General features: G+C 43.9%; 1 protein-coding gene across 1 annotated transcript; it reads left to right on the top strand.

Moving 5' to 3' along the window:
• Nucleotides 1-257: 257 nt before the first annotated feature.
• Nucleotides 258-16,948, top strand: ITM2B (integral membrane protein 2B). The gene is made up of 6 exons (XM_054988434.1): nucleotides 258-529; nucleotides 5,617-5,751; nucleotides 8,108-8,314; nucleotides 10,286-10,396; nucleotides 13,041-13,191; nucleotides 16,251-16,948. The coding sequence occupies exons 1-6, from the start codon at nucleotides 410-412 to the stop codon at nucleotides 16,337-16,339; spliced, it is 813 nt and encodes a 270-aa protein (XP_054844409.1). The 5' UTR covers nucleotides 258-409; the 3' UTR covers nucleotides 16,340-16,948.
• The last annotated feature ends 1,977 nt before the right edge of the window (nucleotides 16,949-18,925 follow it).

Here is an 18,925-nt window from a genome sequence, read left to right as displayed (position 1 = left end):
TAATGCCAGAGATTTCGCGTCCAAAGCAGCCATTTTCTCCAGGGGAACTGATCTCTCTGGCCTGGAGAGCCGTTGTAATTCCGAGAGATCTCCAGCCACCACCTGGAGGCTGGCAACCCTGGGCTGACAAGCTCGCCAGCACACGGCTGAATCCAGCCACCCCAGGCCAGTCCCTCGGCCCTCCCAGGGCGGCTTCGCCTTGTCCCGCTTCTCTCCTCCCTTCCCGGCTGCGGCTGGCTTGGCCCCCGGGGCGGAGCCAGAGAGCGCCTGCAGCCTCCGAGGGCTCTCCAGCTAGGGAAGAGAGCCGAGCCGAGCGACGGGGCCCAGCCTGACCTGCGCAGCCTGAAGCCGCTGGCATCCCCTCAGCCCCGGCCAGCGGAGGAGCGGAGGCAGCGCCTCAGCCGCCACCATGGTGAAGGTGTCCTTTAACTCGGCCTTGGCGCAGAAGGAGGCCGGCAAGAAGGAGGACGAGGAGGGGAAGGAAGGCGGAGGGCTGGGCCAGGTGCTCATCGTGCCTGCAGACGGCCAGGTGAGGAGGCGGCGGCGGCGGCGGCGGCTGTTGGGGGCTGGAGGCGGCTGGCTGGGGGTTGCCATCGACGAGGCCTCCTTTTTGAGGCCTCTTCCGAAGAGGCTTTTACAGCCTGAAAGGCAGGCGCAGCCAAGAACCGGATCTGGCCGCCCTGTGTCGGCAAGCTGAGCGCCTCCATCTAAAATGGCTGACCTGGGTTTTTTAGAGCCGGCTTTTCTTGCTCCTTAAACGGCGCACACCTAAGCGGAGTAACTCTGCATAGGAGCGCGCTGTTGGGGGTTTATTTTAGCCCGGCTGCTTTGGCGCTGGCTCCTGCTTGGCTCTCTGGTGTTTTTTTTTTTTTAAGCCGTCTTCTTTGCAGGACTTTCTTCACCCACTCACCCCAATTCTGGATCCGGAGCTAAAATGAGCCTCCAAGGGCAGCTGTGCCTGGTTTGCCTTCTCTCCTGCAGCTGAAGCCGGGAGGGAAGGCCTCCTTGCTTGCAGGGCAGTCTGTAGGCACAGGATTAAACAGGAATCCTTCAAGATTTTGCAAGGTTTCAGTAGCATCTTAAGAGACCCACAAAATTTTCAGGGTATGAGCTTTCCAGAGTCAAAGCTCTCTTCTTCAGATGCCAAGAAAAAGAGAGCGTTGACTCTGTAAGTTTCTACCTTGAAAATCTTGCTGGTCTTTAAGGTAACACGGGACTCCGATCCTGCTGTTCTACTCCGGACCAAACAGAAACTCTGTTTTAGTGCCACAAAGTCTTCTCTTTCGCTTTGTCCAAAACCAGTGCTTGCTGGCCCAATACCAGAGGTTTAGGATTTGATCGTGTTCGTGTTAACTGTATTGCAATGTGCTAATGGGGCCCAGTTTTAGTATTCCAGAAATGTTGTCTCCTGCCATCCTTTTCTTATAAATCATGCTGTTTTTTGTTTGTGAGCAGCTTTCTGTACGTAAATATTCTAAAGAAAAGCCAAAGCTTTCAATTCTGTGTTTGCACGTCATATCCCTCTGAGCAGCAACGCTGTGCAGATCTTGTTTATTTGCCCCAGAAAACTGGCAAATGGACTTCAGGCTATTGAAGCCACATACACAAAGTTACTCAGGCTCCAGGTTTGTCATTCCTGAGTTTCTGTCTAAAATGGAAGGGGTAGATGAGCCACATTTTCTTTGAGACTTGGAGACCAGGAGATAGATACTGCATTTGGACAGCTTTTGTGTGTTTTGCATTGTCTAAATTGTGCAATCGTTCCAAGCGTTGTATGGTATTAGATTTCCAGATGTTAGTATAGGGAAATGGCTAAATGCCCGAGCTGAGAAATCCACAGTCAGAATTACACCTGCACAAGAAGGGAGCCAGTCAGCATAAATGTAAAAAGTGCAGTGGTGCCTTAAAGACTAACATTTATTTCAGTATGAGCTTTCGTGAGTCACTGCTCACTTCTTCGGATGCGGAAATCAAACTTAGAATCCTCCTTATGGGGAAAGTTGGGCTGAGGGGGATTAAGATCAAGAGTGACTCTTTCAAGTGCAGATTCGTTATGTGGGGGAAAGGAAACCTTAGGAATGGTTCTCAGGTTGATTTCCATACATATCTGAAGAAGTCAGCACTGACTCACCAAAGCTCATCTTGAAATAAGCACGCTAGTCTTTAAGGTGCTGCTGGGCATCTGCTTTATTTTGCAGCGACGGACTAACACAGCTGCCCCTTTGCAATCAGCATGAACGTACCCATTTTTACTCAAGAGTATACTCTGGTTTTTGTGGCCCTTTCACCTAATGGGACTAGACGGTCTTGGACCACTGGTTTTTATTGTTAATTTGTTTTGATTAGGATGTATTACATGATTTTTGTTTTTGGATTCTATAGAGGCTAAAAATCAGTGGTCTTAGACTGGAGTTACTTTGTACAGGATTATACTGTAAATCTCTCTGCCTATCTGCTGCAATCTTGTTGGAATAGAGAAGGCTAACATGCACCCAGGGTGGGATGCAGATCCTAGCACATGTTCTCAGATATATTTATATTTGTCTGTCAAACCGTTGGGAAGGAGAAGTATTAATAGTTTTACCTGCAGAGCAATTTAGTTTGATATTTATAAATTATGTATGAACGACTGCTTGCATTGTTGTTTCTAGGCGAGAATAGTTCCAGAAGTTCTCTTGACTTCTTTTTGCAAAAACTAACTAAATTTCATTCGTTCTTAAGCAATGCCATGAATAGGCTGTCCTCCACAAATTTAATATGTTCCATAGTGTCCTCATGGTAGACCTACGTGATAGGTTAAATTACCTCACAATTACCTCACCCACAGAGCTTGGAAGCCGAGCCAAGGATAGGAATTCAGGCTTTTGTAATCCGGCCATACAGTCCTAAGAAGGGTGTAACTGTTTAAGATTGTAGAGCAAGTGTACAATCTTACTAGATCCGCTCATCACTTAAATTCTTAAGATTCATATTTAAAACTCTTAAGAGTTTTTTTTCCACACTCACTTTTAATCTTCCTTTGCTGGTTTTCAGCGGCGTATATTATGTCATTGTGATATCGCATTACGATATTGAACGGAAGTTAGTGTCCGAGAAACGTACATATGTCTTGCTGTTCCTCCAGTGGAAACAGAGGGAATTGGTATTTTGGTCCTGTCTTTTTGAGTAATATTTTAACATAGAATTCAGTTTAGACTTCAGAAACAAATATTGATAGCTGCCGTTGTCCACCGGTATAGCTGCAGATTAAAATAAAAACTTGTTTCAGTGAAGATAAGCCTGAAGTGTCAGTGGTTTACTTTGAATGTTTGGACTCAAACCATGGGAAACTTGGGATAGGCCATTTAAGTAGCAGAAAGCAGTTACGGGAATAAGTTCTTGTAAGTTTTCCGTATCTCAGTTCCTCCTTTTGTTAGTTTCAGAGTAAATGGCTTCCTCACTCCAGTAGTAAAAAAGCAACGTTGACTCCCCCCCACCCCACCCACCCCGGTCCAACCAAGATACTTTTTATTCTAAGCAAGACAAGAATCCATACAGATGTTCCGTCATTTTTCATCATTTTCCGTCTGAATACAGTGTCCATCAAATCTGTTCGGTTATGCTGAGATGAAACATGCTGCCATCATAAAAAAGGGAAGGCTTCATATAGGAGTCTTGCATGGACATGTTCTGAGTCAGTTCAGCAGACACTGTTGGTCTTGCAGTGGCCATTGGGCAAGTCATAACCTGGCTTTTCATTGCTTTGTTTTGTCCTCTTACTGTTGGGCTGAGCACCTGTTTGATGTGTGCAGACTTTTGAGTGCGCATCATGATGAACATAACTCGCTTCCTTTTTCAAAATGTATTAGATAAAAGCAGAAAATATGTTTATGCATTAATTGTCTTCCAGCAGCTCATGCCCCATATATTATAATTTTTAAACATTCTTACTGCGTGCAAAGAGCAACACAACTGTGGCCATCTCGCCAGGGCCTTTGCATATATTTTCAGATGAGAAAAGCTAACGCAGCAATAGTGACAGCCGCTTCCACTGACTCCATAGCAACAGACCAGTCGCTACCAATCATGTTATTGCCCATGGATAACTCCCCTAGCAAGTATGCACAGGAGCTGCATGGCTGACAGCCATGAATCTATTCTGTTTTCCCCAGAATATGGTCCGAGAAGCTTGTAGGCAGGGGTAGCAGCAGTTCTTCTTTCTAATTCCTTCTACACACACTCCAGCTGTGTGTAGAGTTAGGGAACAAACTGAACTAAGATTTGTGCGCCATTACTACATGTACTCCCTTTCACATGTATTCATAGACACGTGTGGACTCTCTAATGTTAGTTCAGGACGCTCACCCAGAACTATGACCAATTTGGGGGAATTACGCTCAGTATTAGGGGGAAATCTCTTCCCACTTCCACAGTCTGGCTAGCTTGGAAAACCGACACACTTGCCAGCTAAGGGGAGAAGAACGTGTGGTTTAGTGGGCAAGCACGCTCAAAAGCGCCTCTAAGAGGCTAGCCATAACTGCCAAACAATCAGATCTTTTCCGAAAGAAGGTTTAGAAATTATTGACGGAGATATAGTAGTACTTAAGTATAGGAGCAGTAAAACTGTTGTATTCAGAAGGACATGTGTATGAAGAGTTGCAAGAGAGGAGAGAAAGTGAAAGAGCTGATGAGCCAAGCCTCTGGCTCAGTAAGAATTTTGCACAAGGGGAAATGTCACGAGGAGGAGTTGGGGGAGAGAGGGATTTAAAAAAGAGGAGAGTTCTTAAGAAAAAATTGAAAACATCTAAGTCCAGCAAAAGAAGAAGTTCACTTATTCTCGATCTGCTGAGCTGGGTAGAGTACATTGTCTGTTTTGATAATCAAGAGCCTAAGAGTAGGGGACTTTAGGCAAAGCCTTCAAAGGCCCCAGAGATTAATAAGGTAAGACTGTGGTCCCAGAGAAAGGGGTGAAACTGCACCACACCTTTTGCTGGCTTCAAAAGAGAAGAGCTGAGCTGTCAGATTTTGAGCCAGCAGAGGAGATGAGACTGCACAATTTTGGCTGGTAGAGCAGCGATAGATGTAGGAGCCAGCCCAAGAGAATATCAAAGAAACAGTTGTAAAGTACAGGATTCCATGGTGCATCTATGGGTTTCCTGGCTCTGACTGAATTGGCAGGGGAGCTTCCCAGAAAGGTAACAAAAGGTGATTGTATCCAGAGCGGACAGTGGAAGCTGAGTAAAAAGCAAATGATTGTGGCAACTGGAAAGATTTGGAGCCTGAAGATGTTGCTGCTTGCAGGAGAAAGCTGACATATTCAAGGAAGCTGAAGAATGCGCACAATTTGGCTAACCTTTAGCAGTGAAACTCTACTGCAAACTCTGGCTGTTCCAGGTCATGTACCATCTTGAGTGTGCAGTATATTCCTAGTCCATCTTTTGTTGGAAAGGCTTTTGCAACTCAAGGGTAATTTTATCTCCCCACCCCACTGAACAGCTGTGTACGTAAGTCCAAATAAAGGAAGTAGGAATGGGTATGCCAGTATTCAGAGTCTGGATTGGTTTCTTGACTCACATATACACATGTAATTTGGGACACACAAATTATTGCTTTTTCCCCCTCTTTGTGTATCTGTAGGATCCCGAGTTGGTGGTGCCTGTTCGACAAAGGAGAGCTTGCTGTTGGTGTTGGTGTATGTGCTTTGGACTGGCTTTTATGCTTGCTGTTGTGATACTTGGGGGTGCCTATCTGTACAAGTATTTTTCACATCAGGTAAGCTGTATGAGTTCCTGCAATTGTGTTGACAGTTTAAGAGTTGCCAGCTTTTAACTCTGAACCTGCATCTTGGCATGAAAACAAGGACACATAGTTGGCAAAACCTGTTGTAAAACAAAGCACACTCCAGATATGTTTGAAGTTTAGGATGATATAAGGCAGACTGGAATTTCAGTCTAGATCTCTTCTTTTGCCACCCGGCTAGTAGAAGAGGTTGTTCAGCGGCCTCCGGCTTGTTAAACAAACAAAGAGTTCTTTATAGGCAAATGGGTCATCAGAAAGTATTTGAAATCTTTCCAGCATCTTATTAAAATATCTCAGTTGAGTTCTTTATGCAGTCAAGGATTTGGAATCACAGACCCAAATCAAAAATTTGAAATTTGTAGATTTTTTTTTAATGTTAGAAAGGAAAATCCCTCAATGGATTCATCCATACGCAGTTCCCCATTTAGAGCAAATACAACAATTACTTCAAAAACTCAAGCACAGACATTGCTTGACATTGTAAACACTACATGGATATTTTACATGACTGGAAAGCAGCAGTCGGGAAAAAACAGCAGGTTACCGATTGCAAACCATTTAAATGCACATGTGCCATTCCAAAATGATGGTGTCGGGATCATATGAAATTGCTTTGTATGATCTCTGATCATTTCCACCTAGCACAGAATTGTCTGTTCTGAGTATCAACAGCTTTCCAAGAACTGAGACAGGGGAGTCTTTCTGATTCCTGCTACCTGTCTTTTAAACTGGAGATCTCAGAGGTTCAACTTGGGATCTTCTCTATCTAGAACGGGTGCTGTGCCAATGAATTGTTGCCTTTCTCGTCTCACGAATATGTGGCTGGTTTGATCTTTTTCAGCTTCGGAAGTTCTAAAGCAAAGCTCTTACAGATGGTTTTACATTTGTTCTGAGATGGGAATTCCACCCTGCTCTGAGAAGCCGGCCACAGTGTAGCTTTATGTGCTTCAAAACACATAGTTACCTGTGTTCAGTTCACTTGCAATATAGAGACACTCACAGTGCAATCCGAAACTGAGTTACTCCAGTTTTAGGTTTAGGATCAGGGTGGAGTAACTCGGTTTAGGATTGTACTGTCTGAGGTTTGATTTTGTGAAAACATCAAACCAGAAAGGATAGCGGGGATGAATATATGGTACAGTTTTTACTAGCAAGACTGAAATTGTGAGTATATTTCAATAAAGATTTTCAAGAACAATTATGAAGGATTACGTATATACTTTGTTATCAGTATTCTTTCCTCAGAGGAAGGTGGGAGAATGGAAAGGGGGCTAATGCAGGGTTGAAAACTCATCGGTCAAGAACTGTTTGGAAGAGATATTTGAATATATGGTGACAGTGGCTAGAATCATTTACACACCTAGAATCATTTATGCAGCAAAATGGAAATCAGACATCTGTCCAAGCTTAGAAGAATGGGAACACTCACTTGTCAGATATGAAGTAATGGTGAAATTAACAACTTATTTGAGAAACAGATCAATTACGAATTTTGAGGAGTGAGGGAATGTGTATTGTGCAAGCAGCAGACAAATTTAGGCAATGTAGAAGCAGAACGAGAATAAGTTCTAAATGAAACATCTTGAAAACAAATGTAATCCCTTATGTATTTTGATATATTATCCATTTGTTAAAACTTATATCAGCTATGTAGAAGTGGCGAAAGTATGTGTGTGTGCGCGTCAGGTAACAACCCCACTTCTTTTATTGAGTCAAGCCATCTTGTAGCAATGATAAAACCAATAACGTAGTTGCAAAAGAAATTAATTATGAAATGTGTAGTTTAAAATGTTGAATATAAATGTATCCAAACATAAGCATTATTGCCTCTTATAGGAAATGTCTTTAAAAATTTTAATGAAGGGGATGCTGGGAGAAATATTTTGTGTCTTATATATTCTGTTATATAGAATTATTCTATTAAAGGAGGAATTTTAGTTTACCTTTTAGAAGATCATAACCCTTGTGTTACTTTTAAGTGTTGCAAAATTTCTAGCAGAAGTTTATAAAGTTAAATCCAAGCATAGAGCCGCACCGGATTGCTGAATGTTTATTAATTTTATTATTAACTTACTAATTGCTTGTTTATGCTTATGCTTCTGCCTGTCCCTATCTCTGATTGTAGACTATTATTATTTCTAATGCCAATAAAGGTGATTGATTTGATTGATTTGATATAGAATTATTTCTGATTTACACAACATATAACCCATTTTTTCTTTCTGTATCTTCTCTTACTATTTTTCTGTTTTCCAAAATAAAAATATATTTAAAAAAAACTGTTTGAAAGCTTGCATAATACTTCTGTGTTTTAAACTTCGCTCTTTAGGAAAACGGTGTTTACTTCTGCGGAATAAAGTACATTGAGGATGGCTTGGCTTTAACAGAACCTGACGTGGGTGCTCCAGCTCCTCGTTACCAGATAATCGAAGAGAACATTCGAATCCTGGAAGAGGAAGACGTCGAGTTCATCAGCGTGCCCATTCCAGAGTTTGCGGACAGTGATCCGGCTGACATCGTACATGATTTTCAAAGGGTAAGGATCATCTGAGAAGCGCTAGGTGAAATCGGGGAAAGCCCTTTGTTTCATTGCCACTGGATGTTGGAAAGGTGGGTTTGCATTAGCAGGGTCAGGGCTTTTTTTCAGCAGGAACGCGGGGGAACGGAGTTCCGGAACCTCTTGAAAATGGTCACATGGCTGGTGGCCCCGCCCCCTGATCTCCAGACAGAGGGGAGCGGCGCATAGGGCAATCTCAACTCCCCTCTGTCTGGAGATCAGGGGGCGGGGCCACCAGCCATGTGATCATTTTCCCCAAGGGCAACCCACTGAGTTCCACCACCCCTTTTCCCAGAAAAAAAGCCCTGAGCAGGGTGTTTAGCAAATGGCATGCAACTTTTACCGGTGGGGGGGGCACCTGCTCCACAACATGAAGGGTCATGTGCTGGATCCATCGCGAGCAGTGTGAGGTTGTGTGTGGAGAGACTTGCAAATGGCACAGATCCCAGGCATTAGCCAAGGACCCCAAGTGCTTTCCTTGTTTCCTTGCCCTAGACAAGGAAATAGTGGGAAAGGTTTTCAGAGCTGTTATTACAATACAGACAGATCCTCACCAGTGATTTTATTATTGAAAGGCTCAGGGAAAAAGTATACAAAAGTGCTCATCCGTCTACTTTGGTTGCACAAAAGTGCGCTGTGTTAACACAGCAGTTGGAATTGGATACAGAATTCTGAACTGCTGCATGTTCATCTGAGGCCTTTCAGAACTGAGTGCTGTGCATTTCAGCGTGTTGAGTAAGAAAATTGCATTAGAGTATTGTTTGAAGTTTGCCTATAATTTTGGATTATTTACAGTGCAATCCTAAGTAATGAAATAACAGTCTAAACCCATTGATTTCAGTGTGCTTAGACTGAAGTAGCTTTGCTTAGGGCTGCTCTGTTTGTTATATCTAATGCTGATGTAGTACAGTTCTAGTGTATTTACGATTTGTGGGTTGGACTAGATGACCCTGGAGGTCCCTTCCAACCCTACGATTCTGTGAAGACTTCTAATACATTTGAAGTACTTCAGTTGTTCAATAATCTCTCATGGTGTTTTTTTTAAAAATCAAATCAGTTACCTAAATTACACGATGGGTGTTATGCAGGGGTCATTTCGTAGAAAAAGAGCTGGAGGAACTCATTAGCATAACTCATTAGCATATGCTATCCCCCTTGACATCACTGGACATGTGTCTTTAGCTTGACTGATTTGCATATGCCACACCTCCTGACATCACCTATCCTGGCTGTTTTGGACTGAATCCTGGCCATTCAGGGATGAAATTGGGCCCAAAATGGCAAAAAGGGGCTGAAAATGGCCAAAAAGGGGCCCGAAATGGTCAGGATCGGGCTGCTGCTGAGTGGGAGAGTGATCCTCCACCCATCAGAGGCCCGATCCAGGCCATTTCAGCCCCAATCCAGGCTGAAACGGGCCCAAAATCGCCAAGAGTCAGGTGGGCGGGGCCACCTGACATGTGACCTCTTTGGGGGCCTGCCGGAACTATGTTCCTGCGCATTCCCCCTTGAAATGAGCCCTGGTGTTATGTTTTGCCAACTGCTGATTCAGGCCTGACCTGTGCTTGCCATTCAGTGAGATGGTAGAGCTCCAAAATGATAACTTGATTTTAATACTCTCCTCTGTGAAGAATTTCCTAAAGGTAATACTGTCGGAAATGAGATTTTCTCCTAGTTTTTTACTTACAGATAGCTTGTTACGTGAGGGAGCATTAAAATAGTATTCAGAATCTTCAGTCTCTTAATACAGAACTCTGTCATCCTATATGCTGCAGAAACTGAATTGTGAAAGCACTACAGAAAACAAGGAAAGTTGTGTCTTGGGCATTCCCCAAAGCATTTTGGATGATCTGTGGGATAGACTTCAACAGAAAAAATGCAGTGGTTAATTAGAGTTTATTACTCAGATTTATTCTAAAATTACTAACTCGATTATCTGCATTTCCTCATCAGAGACTTACAGCTTACCTTGATCTTAGCCTAGATAAGTGCTACGTCATTCCTTTAAACACGTCAGTGGTTATGCCACCTAAAAACTTCTTGGAGTTGCTGATCAATATCAAGGTAAGGTGTGACTGAATTAGCCTCTTCTTCGTATATCCAATGATCTGTGCCTGTTGTTAAACTTCTAAATGGTTAAAAAGGTCCATGTAAACTACTAAATAAAAATGGAATTGGCTCCAGGGTGCTTCTTCAAGGAATGAAAGGCAAGGGATGGGTGAGCTGCATCTTTAGTTTCTGTCCATTCCTATTCTGCCATATATCTCTGGCCTTTCCAGGGATCTCCAGAGGCAGCAGCTGGAGGGGTGAGGTAAGAAAGTCCCATTCCAAAAGCTGAATGCGAGATGCCGATCAGATCCACCATGAGCTCCAGATCCACCCCATAAAATGCTCTTAAGGTCAACAAAAGATTGTAACTTCTTTCCCCATTAACTGAATCTTAAATCACATCAAGATAGATCAAGATGGGTCATCTGTCTGTAGTAGTAGGAAAGAGCGAGATATCCAGGGCTTTTTTTCAGATGGAACACGGTGGAACAGCGTTCTGGAACCTCTTGAAAACGGTCACATGGCTGGTGGCCCCGCCCCCTGATCTCCAGACAGAGGGGAGTTTAGATTGCCCTCTGCACCGTGTGGCGCGGAGGGCAATCTAAACTCCCCTCTGTCTGGAGATCAGGGGGCGGGGCCACCAGCCATGTGACCATTTTCTCCAAGGGCAACCCACTGAGTTCCACCACCTCTTTTCCCAGAAAAAAAGCCCTGGAGATATCTGTCAGCTGTGACTTATAAAAACTCACACCCTACCACATATTTTGTTAGTCTTACAGGTGCCACCAGACTCTTGGTCTTTAAATCACATTGACGTATAGCTGCCACAATCTCCGTATCATGATTTCGAGAGTCCCCTGTGGTCAGGGGTAGGCAAACGTTTCAACTCGAGCACTGGACAAAAACCGCAGTGTCTGCCCGAGAAGACATGGGCGTGTTGGCAAACCAAAAGAGGGAGAGGCGCAAGAGGAGGGCTGTACTTGGTCAGACGCACTGCATATTGGCGAGGGGGCAGGCGTAAAGGACTAAAATGCTGTTTTGGAAATGTTGATGTGAAACTGTGCTTATGATGCACACATTTAGGAAAGCCATCGTAATGTGTGAAAATAATGCATGCAAAAGATCTGGTCCTAAAAGAAGCTTTGTAAGCACGGTCTTAGCTGAGCACGGGGGGGACCCGCAGGAGTTTACACTCGAACTCTCACTCCTGCCATGCTACAAATTCTAATTTTAAACAACAGCTGCTCTGCAGAATCTTCTCCAAATCCTGCTTGCTGCCAGTCTGCCCTTCCACCTTTCAGCCACGACCCAGAAGATTCTTTCCCTGCTACACAACATCCCCGCTTTAGCATGGTGCACAGGTGCCACGCCAAGGAAGATAATCTGGCTTGCCTCAAGTCCCTGCTCTTAGGGACATATAACCGTGTGCAAACAGCAGGGCCTTTGGTAGCTTAAGAAACAGCCATTGTCCCCTGCCTAAGGCCGTCTGTTGTGCTTTTCTGAGAGTCTTTGTCTCCAAAGTAGTTTTCAACATTTGATGTAATTTTCTGGCCTCGTACCCCAACATGTGCTGGAGCGCATCTTCCTCTAATCGGAGGAGGTCAACATGGATGGCCACAATCCTAAGTGATGCCCCAGCCTGTGTATCTGCTCAAGGAGAATGGGATCTCAGGGTGAGATGCCAGCCTGTAGCCTTGCTGTTCTGCACAAGTAGAGGGAAATGGCTGTTTTTGAATCAAAAGAACTTGGTTGGAAGCCCGAAGACTACAGCGATTCAAGGCAAAAATGAGCAAGAGAGGGGAGTTTAGATTGCCATCTGTGCCGTGGCATGGAGGGCAATCTCAACTCCCCTCTGTCTGGAGATCGGGACGGGGCCACCGGCCATGTGACCATTTCAAGCGGTGCCGGAACTCCGTTCCACTGTGTTCCCGCTGAAAAAAGCCCTGGTCTTAATGCATCTTACCTAGTTTTGATTCAGCTGCTGTCTGTCAGCTACAAGTGGTCACATTACTGAAGGTTCTTATTGGCTAAACCAGTAGTCTCCAACCTTTTTGAGCCTGTAGATGTCTTTGGTATTCTGACACAGGGCGGTGAGCTCAACCACAAAATGACAGCCATGGAAGGCAGGAAAAAAAATGAAATCCAGTCCTCAAGTCATATCAGACTTATGGTGACCCCTGACGTTTACATGGCAAGAGACTGACAGAGGTGGTTTGCCATTGCCTGCCTCTGCAACCCTGGTCTTCGTTGGAGGTCTCCCATCCAATTACTAACCAAGGCCAACCCTGCTTAGCTTCTAAGATCTGAAGAGATCAGGTTCTCCTGGGCTATGGAAGACATAGGGAAAGAGAAATGAGAAAGAGAAAATGAAACCAACACTGCTCCGCTGCCAGAATGTTATTTTAATCTGCTCAGCCAATCAGATCTCCAGTGGCCAATTAGAAGCCCTGTTGGGCTTGAGTCCCACTGGCTTTTTCCCTTCCTAAAAACATTTAGTGTGCACCATGGCTCCCAGAGGGCACCACATTGGGGCCCCTGAACTAAACTTTCTTATTCTGTGGGTCCGAAGCAAGTTCTTGTATACGAAAAAAACTGATATGAAAATGAATATGGTGACTTTCTATTTTTCAAATCCTTTTTCATGTTCCGCTTGCTGTAGGCTGGAACATACTTGCCTCAGTCATACTTGATTCACGAGCAGATGATTGTTACTGATCGCATAGAAAATGTGGATCAGCTGGGCTTTTTTATCGATCGCCTCTGTCGTGACAAGGAGACCTACAAATTGCAGCGCAAGGAAACTCTGAGAGGTATGGATCGTACTGCTGAGAAGATGAAAGGTGTTCACTCCGGGAGGAAGGCCCCTTTCTGTCTTGCGAGGGGTGAAGTGCCCAGATGAAATGACAGAAGCTCAGTGATTGGGGTTGGATCCAGACTAGATTGGCAGTTTCCATCAATTCCTCCTTTCTGCTGCAGAGGACCTCCTCTCACACACACACACACACACACCATGTCATTCCTTAGGGTCCCCTATCCCCCGGGAGCAGTGCTATGTGGAGATTGGTGGGCTGCAGTGGGTGGAGGGAAGGTAAGAAAGTTCCATTCTGCCACTGGAAAATTTAGTCTGGATCCAACCCATCATGTCACACCATGACAACATTGGTGCATTGTTGCTGCAAATCTGATATGGGGCAAATCCACACGTCCCCGCGCGTCCCGGCATCAGGGCCCATTTGCTAACATTCCAGAAGCATAGCGTCTTTCTAGCGCGATTTCTGACTCATCACGCAATGAGTCAGAAATTGCGCTAGAAAGATGCTATGCTTCCGGAAGTTTAGCAAATGTTTACCGTGATGCCGGAACGTGTGGATTCAGCCATGGTCTTTCATTCTGTTGGTGCACTTCATCCTTAATACTTGCATGCCTGCACTTCATGTCTTAGGACTGAGGATCCTTTAGTGGTTTTAGACATTGTATATTGTTCTGTTGCCCAGTATTGCAATATCAAGATACACAAATATTTTTAGAAAATGCAGTCTTGCATTTCTACCAAAAAATGTAATCAGGGAAGCTTGAATAGTAATAAAGGCAGTGACACAAACCATCCTGAGCAAAGTTACACCTAAGCCCATTGATCCGAGAAGATCAACATAGAAGGGAACCGCCCTATAGTCTACATTTATCTTTTCTAATTTAGAAATGTAATTATCTTCCATACACACATTGGTTTTCTTTCTTAAGATGTTGTATTAGTGGTTATAAAAAGAAAACTCAAACTTCAAATTAAAAAATGAAGGTGACAGAGGCAGGAGGTCCTTAACCTGGAGGTCAGAGCTGAAAAAGCCTTGTGAATGCCTGCCTACTGCACCTTCACAGGGATCAGTTCCCACCTTCACAGGGATTGGTACCATCAGCTGACCTCAGCACCCTGGCAGGTTTGCATAGGGGAAGGTGGTCCCTTCAGGTGCTTTGGACAGAAGTTGTTCATGGCTTTCAAGGCCCAAATGTTTATTGAGCCTAGGAACAATTAGACTTCACCTGGGGTAATAAGTTCCATTCAGTGTATACCTGTATGCCACCACACTTTGTACCAACTGAGGTTTCTGAACCTGCACAGAATGTGAGATTGAGGTTATGACCTGCTACGTTTGTGGAGCCCAGCAGGGCTTTTTTTCTGGGGAAAGAGGTGGTGGAACTCAGTGGGTTGCCCTTGGAGAAAGTGGTCACATGGCTGGTGGCCCCGCCCCCTGATCTCCAGACAGAGGGGAGTTTAGATTGTCCCTCGGTGCGGAGGGCCATCTAAACTCCCCTCTGTCTGGAGATCAGGGGGTGGGGCCACCAGCCATGTGACCATTTTCAAGAGGTTCTGGAACTCCGTTCCACCACGTTCCCGCTGAAAAAAAGCCCTGGGGCCCAGTATTAAGACTCCAAGTGTTGTCATGGTAGCCGTGAAGTCTGAGCTGTCCCTGTCAGCAAGACCTCAGCATAAATGTTGAAATCCATGCTCCCCCTCCCCCATCTGTCACTCTGGATCGCTCAGTATCATTACTGCGCTGTTCAGATAGGGAAACTCTAACCACTACACACAGTGGCTTTCATGGGGTAGATTTCAAATTTTTCTGGTTTGTAGAAAGATGTTTGTCCATGGCCCCATCTCTTATTTAAGTATCCACATAGATGGAGCCACATTGAGAATAAGATACGTAGATAATGTTGAACTGTGATTTCACCGCATTCTTAGCAAGATGGAAAGATAAAAATTAAATCTATAAACACTGAGCACAAAGTATGAATATTTCTCTTCATACTACTTTAGTCGCCTTGCAGAGTTACTCTTAAGTCCGCTGATGAGTTTAGCCAGAGTAAACTATGAACAGGATTGCACTGTTGATCGCTTTGCCCATACCTCTTGTATACATCAAGTAGCTGACATAAAATATAGTTATTATCACATAGTAGATACACAGAGTTAAACCATTTTAGTTCTTGTACACTCCAGCAAGAGGATTAAGTGTGTGTTCAAATCTTTCTTCAGCAATCCATGGGAGAACAGTGCTTAATTTTGTTGAGATTATAGCCGCTATATTTAAATGAGATGCAGTATCTATCAGTAACTCAGCATCCTGAAAGAGAACTGTGTAAATTTGTTGATTCATTGTGGTGAGATAGTGAGAGATGGAAAGGAAGAATCTTTCAGTGCAAATTGCAAACTTAACTACATTAAACTGCAAACTTGATTACATTAAAAACAAAGTTGTTTCTGGTTTGCTTGAGGTGGGTTCTAAGGTTGTGTAGAAGCAGAAGTCATTTTTACGCAGACACAATTTTTGCTGTGCTCAACTGGAATTAGAGCTGTAACATGGTATGTGCAACCAGCTTTCTCGACCTGGGTTTGGTAGACACAGAACCACTGCCCTTGTTCCAATAATGATTCTGTGTAAATATGGATAATCAGAGCTTTTTTTTCTGGGAAAAGAGGTGGTGGAACTCAGGATTGCACAATGGTGTCACTTTGGGTTAGCTGGAACAAGGGGGGAGATTTTTAAAGTTTAAATCGCCTTTGGTGAAAATGGTGACATGGCCGGTGGCCCCGCCCCCTGATCTCTAGACAGAGGGGAGTTTAAATTGCCCTCCGCGTGCGGAGGGCAATCTCAACTCCCCTCTGTCTGGAGATCAGGGGGCAGGGCCACCGGCCTTGTGACCATTTTCAAGAGATGCCAGAACTCCGTTCCACCACGTTCCAGCTGAAAAAAAGTCCTGTGGATAATTACTGTTTATTTACAAAGTCATGTTAACAAGGGGAAATGCAATTCTCACTTTCCCCTCCTCTAAATAAAATAACTCAACAATATGCTTGCTTTCCTACCAGGAATTCACAAACGTGAAGTGAGTAACTGCCGAAAAATTCGACACTTTGAGAACAGATTTGCTGTACAAACCCTCATTTGTGAACAATGAGACCACAATTGTGATACAAGATGGAAAGAACCTTGTTGGCCCCACCCTTCATATCATATGCTGTGATTTTTATTTTACATCGGTTATGTCAGTAGTGGACCATCCTTCATAGCTGAACACCGATACTTTTCCTTCTGATGAAACACAGTATGATTTTTATCGTGTTTCCATATTTTCAAGAGTGGTTTTTACATGTTGAATAGCAATTGTATAATGGCTTAGCTGTTAGTGCGTTTCATGTAATGAACCTTGAAGAAATAGCCGGAGGTCCATAATACCTCACATCTTCTAGCAAAACTGGGTAGAATGACCCCTCTGAATTAAAAACAAAAATATATGTACAAATTAACTGCAACACTTAAGAGATCTAATGACATATTACTAGTGATTGCGGGTGGTTTACAGAGATTGGAAAAAATTTTGAATAAAAAGTGCAATTTCTTGGTGTGTGTGTTTTTTAAAGCAATCACACTTAACTTTGATTTTCGTTGTGGTATTTTAATATATGTCAGCTGTAACAAAGTTAGTCAGTAACTTCATGTTACTAACCTGTATATAAGCTATATATGTGCAATGGAAAATAAATATTACAAATCTGTTTGTCTAAAAGTTTTATGTTTTCTTAATACACCCTCATATACAGGGAAAACTTCTCTAGGAAGTTAACACTGAGTAGAATTAAGGCAGATGCTAGCACACCATGTCATATGGGATAACCAGTACAAAGCACAGCCAAGTAGAAAATACAAGTAGGTATGATGCTTGTCTTCCTTAATTGTTCTGCCATGTAGCTGTGTGCTGTTTTAAAAGACTTTGTAGTGATGGATTACTTTGGCTTTTTTCATCAGTGAAGGGTTTTTTTTTAGGGGGGGAGGCTCAGTATTTATTAGTCATTTGCAAGGCTTTTTTTCTGGGAAAAGTGGTGGTGGAACTCAGTGGGTTGCCCTCGGAGAAAATGGTCACATGGCTGGTGGCCCCGCCCCCTGATCTCCAAACAGGGGAGTTTAGATTGCCCTCTGTGCTGCACAGAGGGCAATCTCAACTCCCCTCTGTCTGGAGATCAGGGGGCGGGGCCACCAGCCATGTGACCATTTTCAAGAGGTTCTGGAACTCCGTTCCACTGCGTTCCATCTGAAAAAAAGCCCTGGTCATTTGAATTAATACTGCCATGTGCTCATTATTTCATAAAACATTTATGGTGCCCAGGGGTCCTTTCGTAGAAAAAGAGCTGCAGGAACTCATTAGCATAACTCATTAGCATATGCCACGCCGTTTGATGGCACCAGAAGTGTGTCATTAGCATAACTGATTTGCATATGCCACACACCCCTTACCTCACCTATCCTGGATGTTTTGAACCCAATCCTGGCCATTCAGGGCTGAAATTGGGCCCAAAATGGCAAAAAGGGGCTGAAAATGGCTAAAAGGGGGCCCAAAATGGTGAGAATTGGGCCGCTGCTGAGAAGGAGAGTGATCCACCACCTGTCAGAGGCCCAATCCTGGCCATTTTGGGACCAATCCAGGCCAAAACAGGCCCCAAATGGCCAAAAATCAGGTGGGTGGTGCCACCCGACGTGACCTCTTTGGAGAACTACCGGAACTGCGTTCCTGTGCGTTCCCCCTCAAAATGAACCCTGATGGTGCCTTTATGTAAAAAAGACTAAAGCTGCCTTTCTTTTATCTCAAAGGTTCTTTTTGCAGAAGGGATGTTTTGCAGCTTGTGCAGCTAGGTTTTTGCACAAGGAAAGTGGAATTCAATCCAAACAGTTTCTTCTGCTGATGTAAGTTAAAAGTTAATTTAAAAGTTAATCACAAGAAGTCCAGCATCCTGTTTTGAACTGTAATTACACAAAAGGTCACAGGAAGCTCTCTTGGTAAATCCTTCCTTCCTTCTAAGAGCTCAGTGTTACCGGTTCTTTCCTCTTCCATCTTAATTACAGCCCTGCAAAACAGGCGAGGCTGAAATATACTGATTGGCTGAAGGTTTCATAGCTGAGTGAGAATTTGAACCTAGATCTTGACCTCAGACCAAGTAATAGGCCTCAACTAGCGTTGCTCCTTTTAGTAACGAGTGAGGCTCCATTTAGTTATCAACGGGTTGGTAAGGGGACTTTAAAGGATTTGCTGCAGAGGGAAAATCCACACACACACACTCCACTGTGCTGCTGACCATGTTCCCGGGCCATTTTGGGTTGCTTCTGCTTCCCAAAATGCTGTCCAAACCCCGATTTGTTTGCAGTGTCACTCTGCAGATACACGCGTGTCACACTAAAAACTCTTGAAATTCATTTTCTGTGCAAACCTAAATTTTCCCTAAATTGTGACACCCCCCTCCATTGTGTGGATTTGCCTGACCATCAGTACAGGGGCCAGCGCTTGACAGACAGATACATAGGTCTATCCTCCATGAATATCATGTTTCTTGTTTCCCATTTTCCCAGTTAGCATTGCAGTCTTTCACCTCCATTCCAGATGCAAGTTGAATCTTGGCTTTGTCCAGGTTTAACTTTTGGCTTCTAAGTGTGATTATCATTTCTTTGGAAGTATCAGCCTTTATAAAAGGTAACATAGTTATGTGACAACAAA

The sequence above is a fragment of the Eublepharis macularius genome, chromosome 1 (genome assembly GCF_028583425.1).
Source record: "Eublepharis macularius isolate TG4126 chromosome 1, MPM_Emac_v1.0, whole genome shotgun sequence".
NCBI classification, from domain to species: domain Eukaryota; kingdom Metazoa; phylum Chordata; class Lepidosauria; order Squamata; family Eublepharidae; genus Eublepharis; species Eublepharis macularius.
The sequence above is the reverse complement of the archived record's forward strand: the minus strand, read 5'-3'. Positions and strand labels throughout refer to the sequence as shown.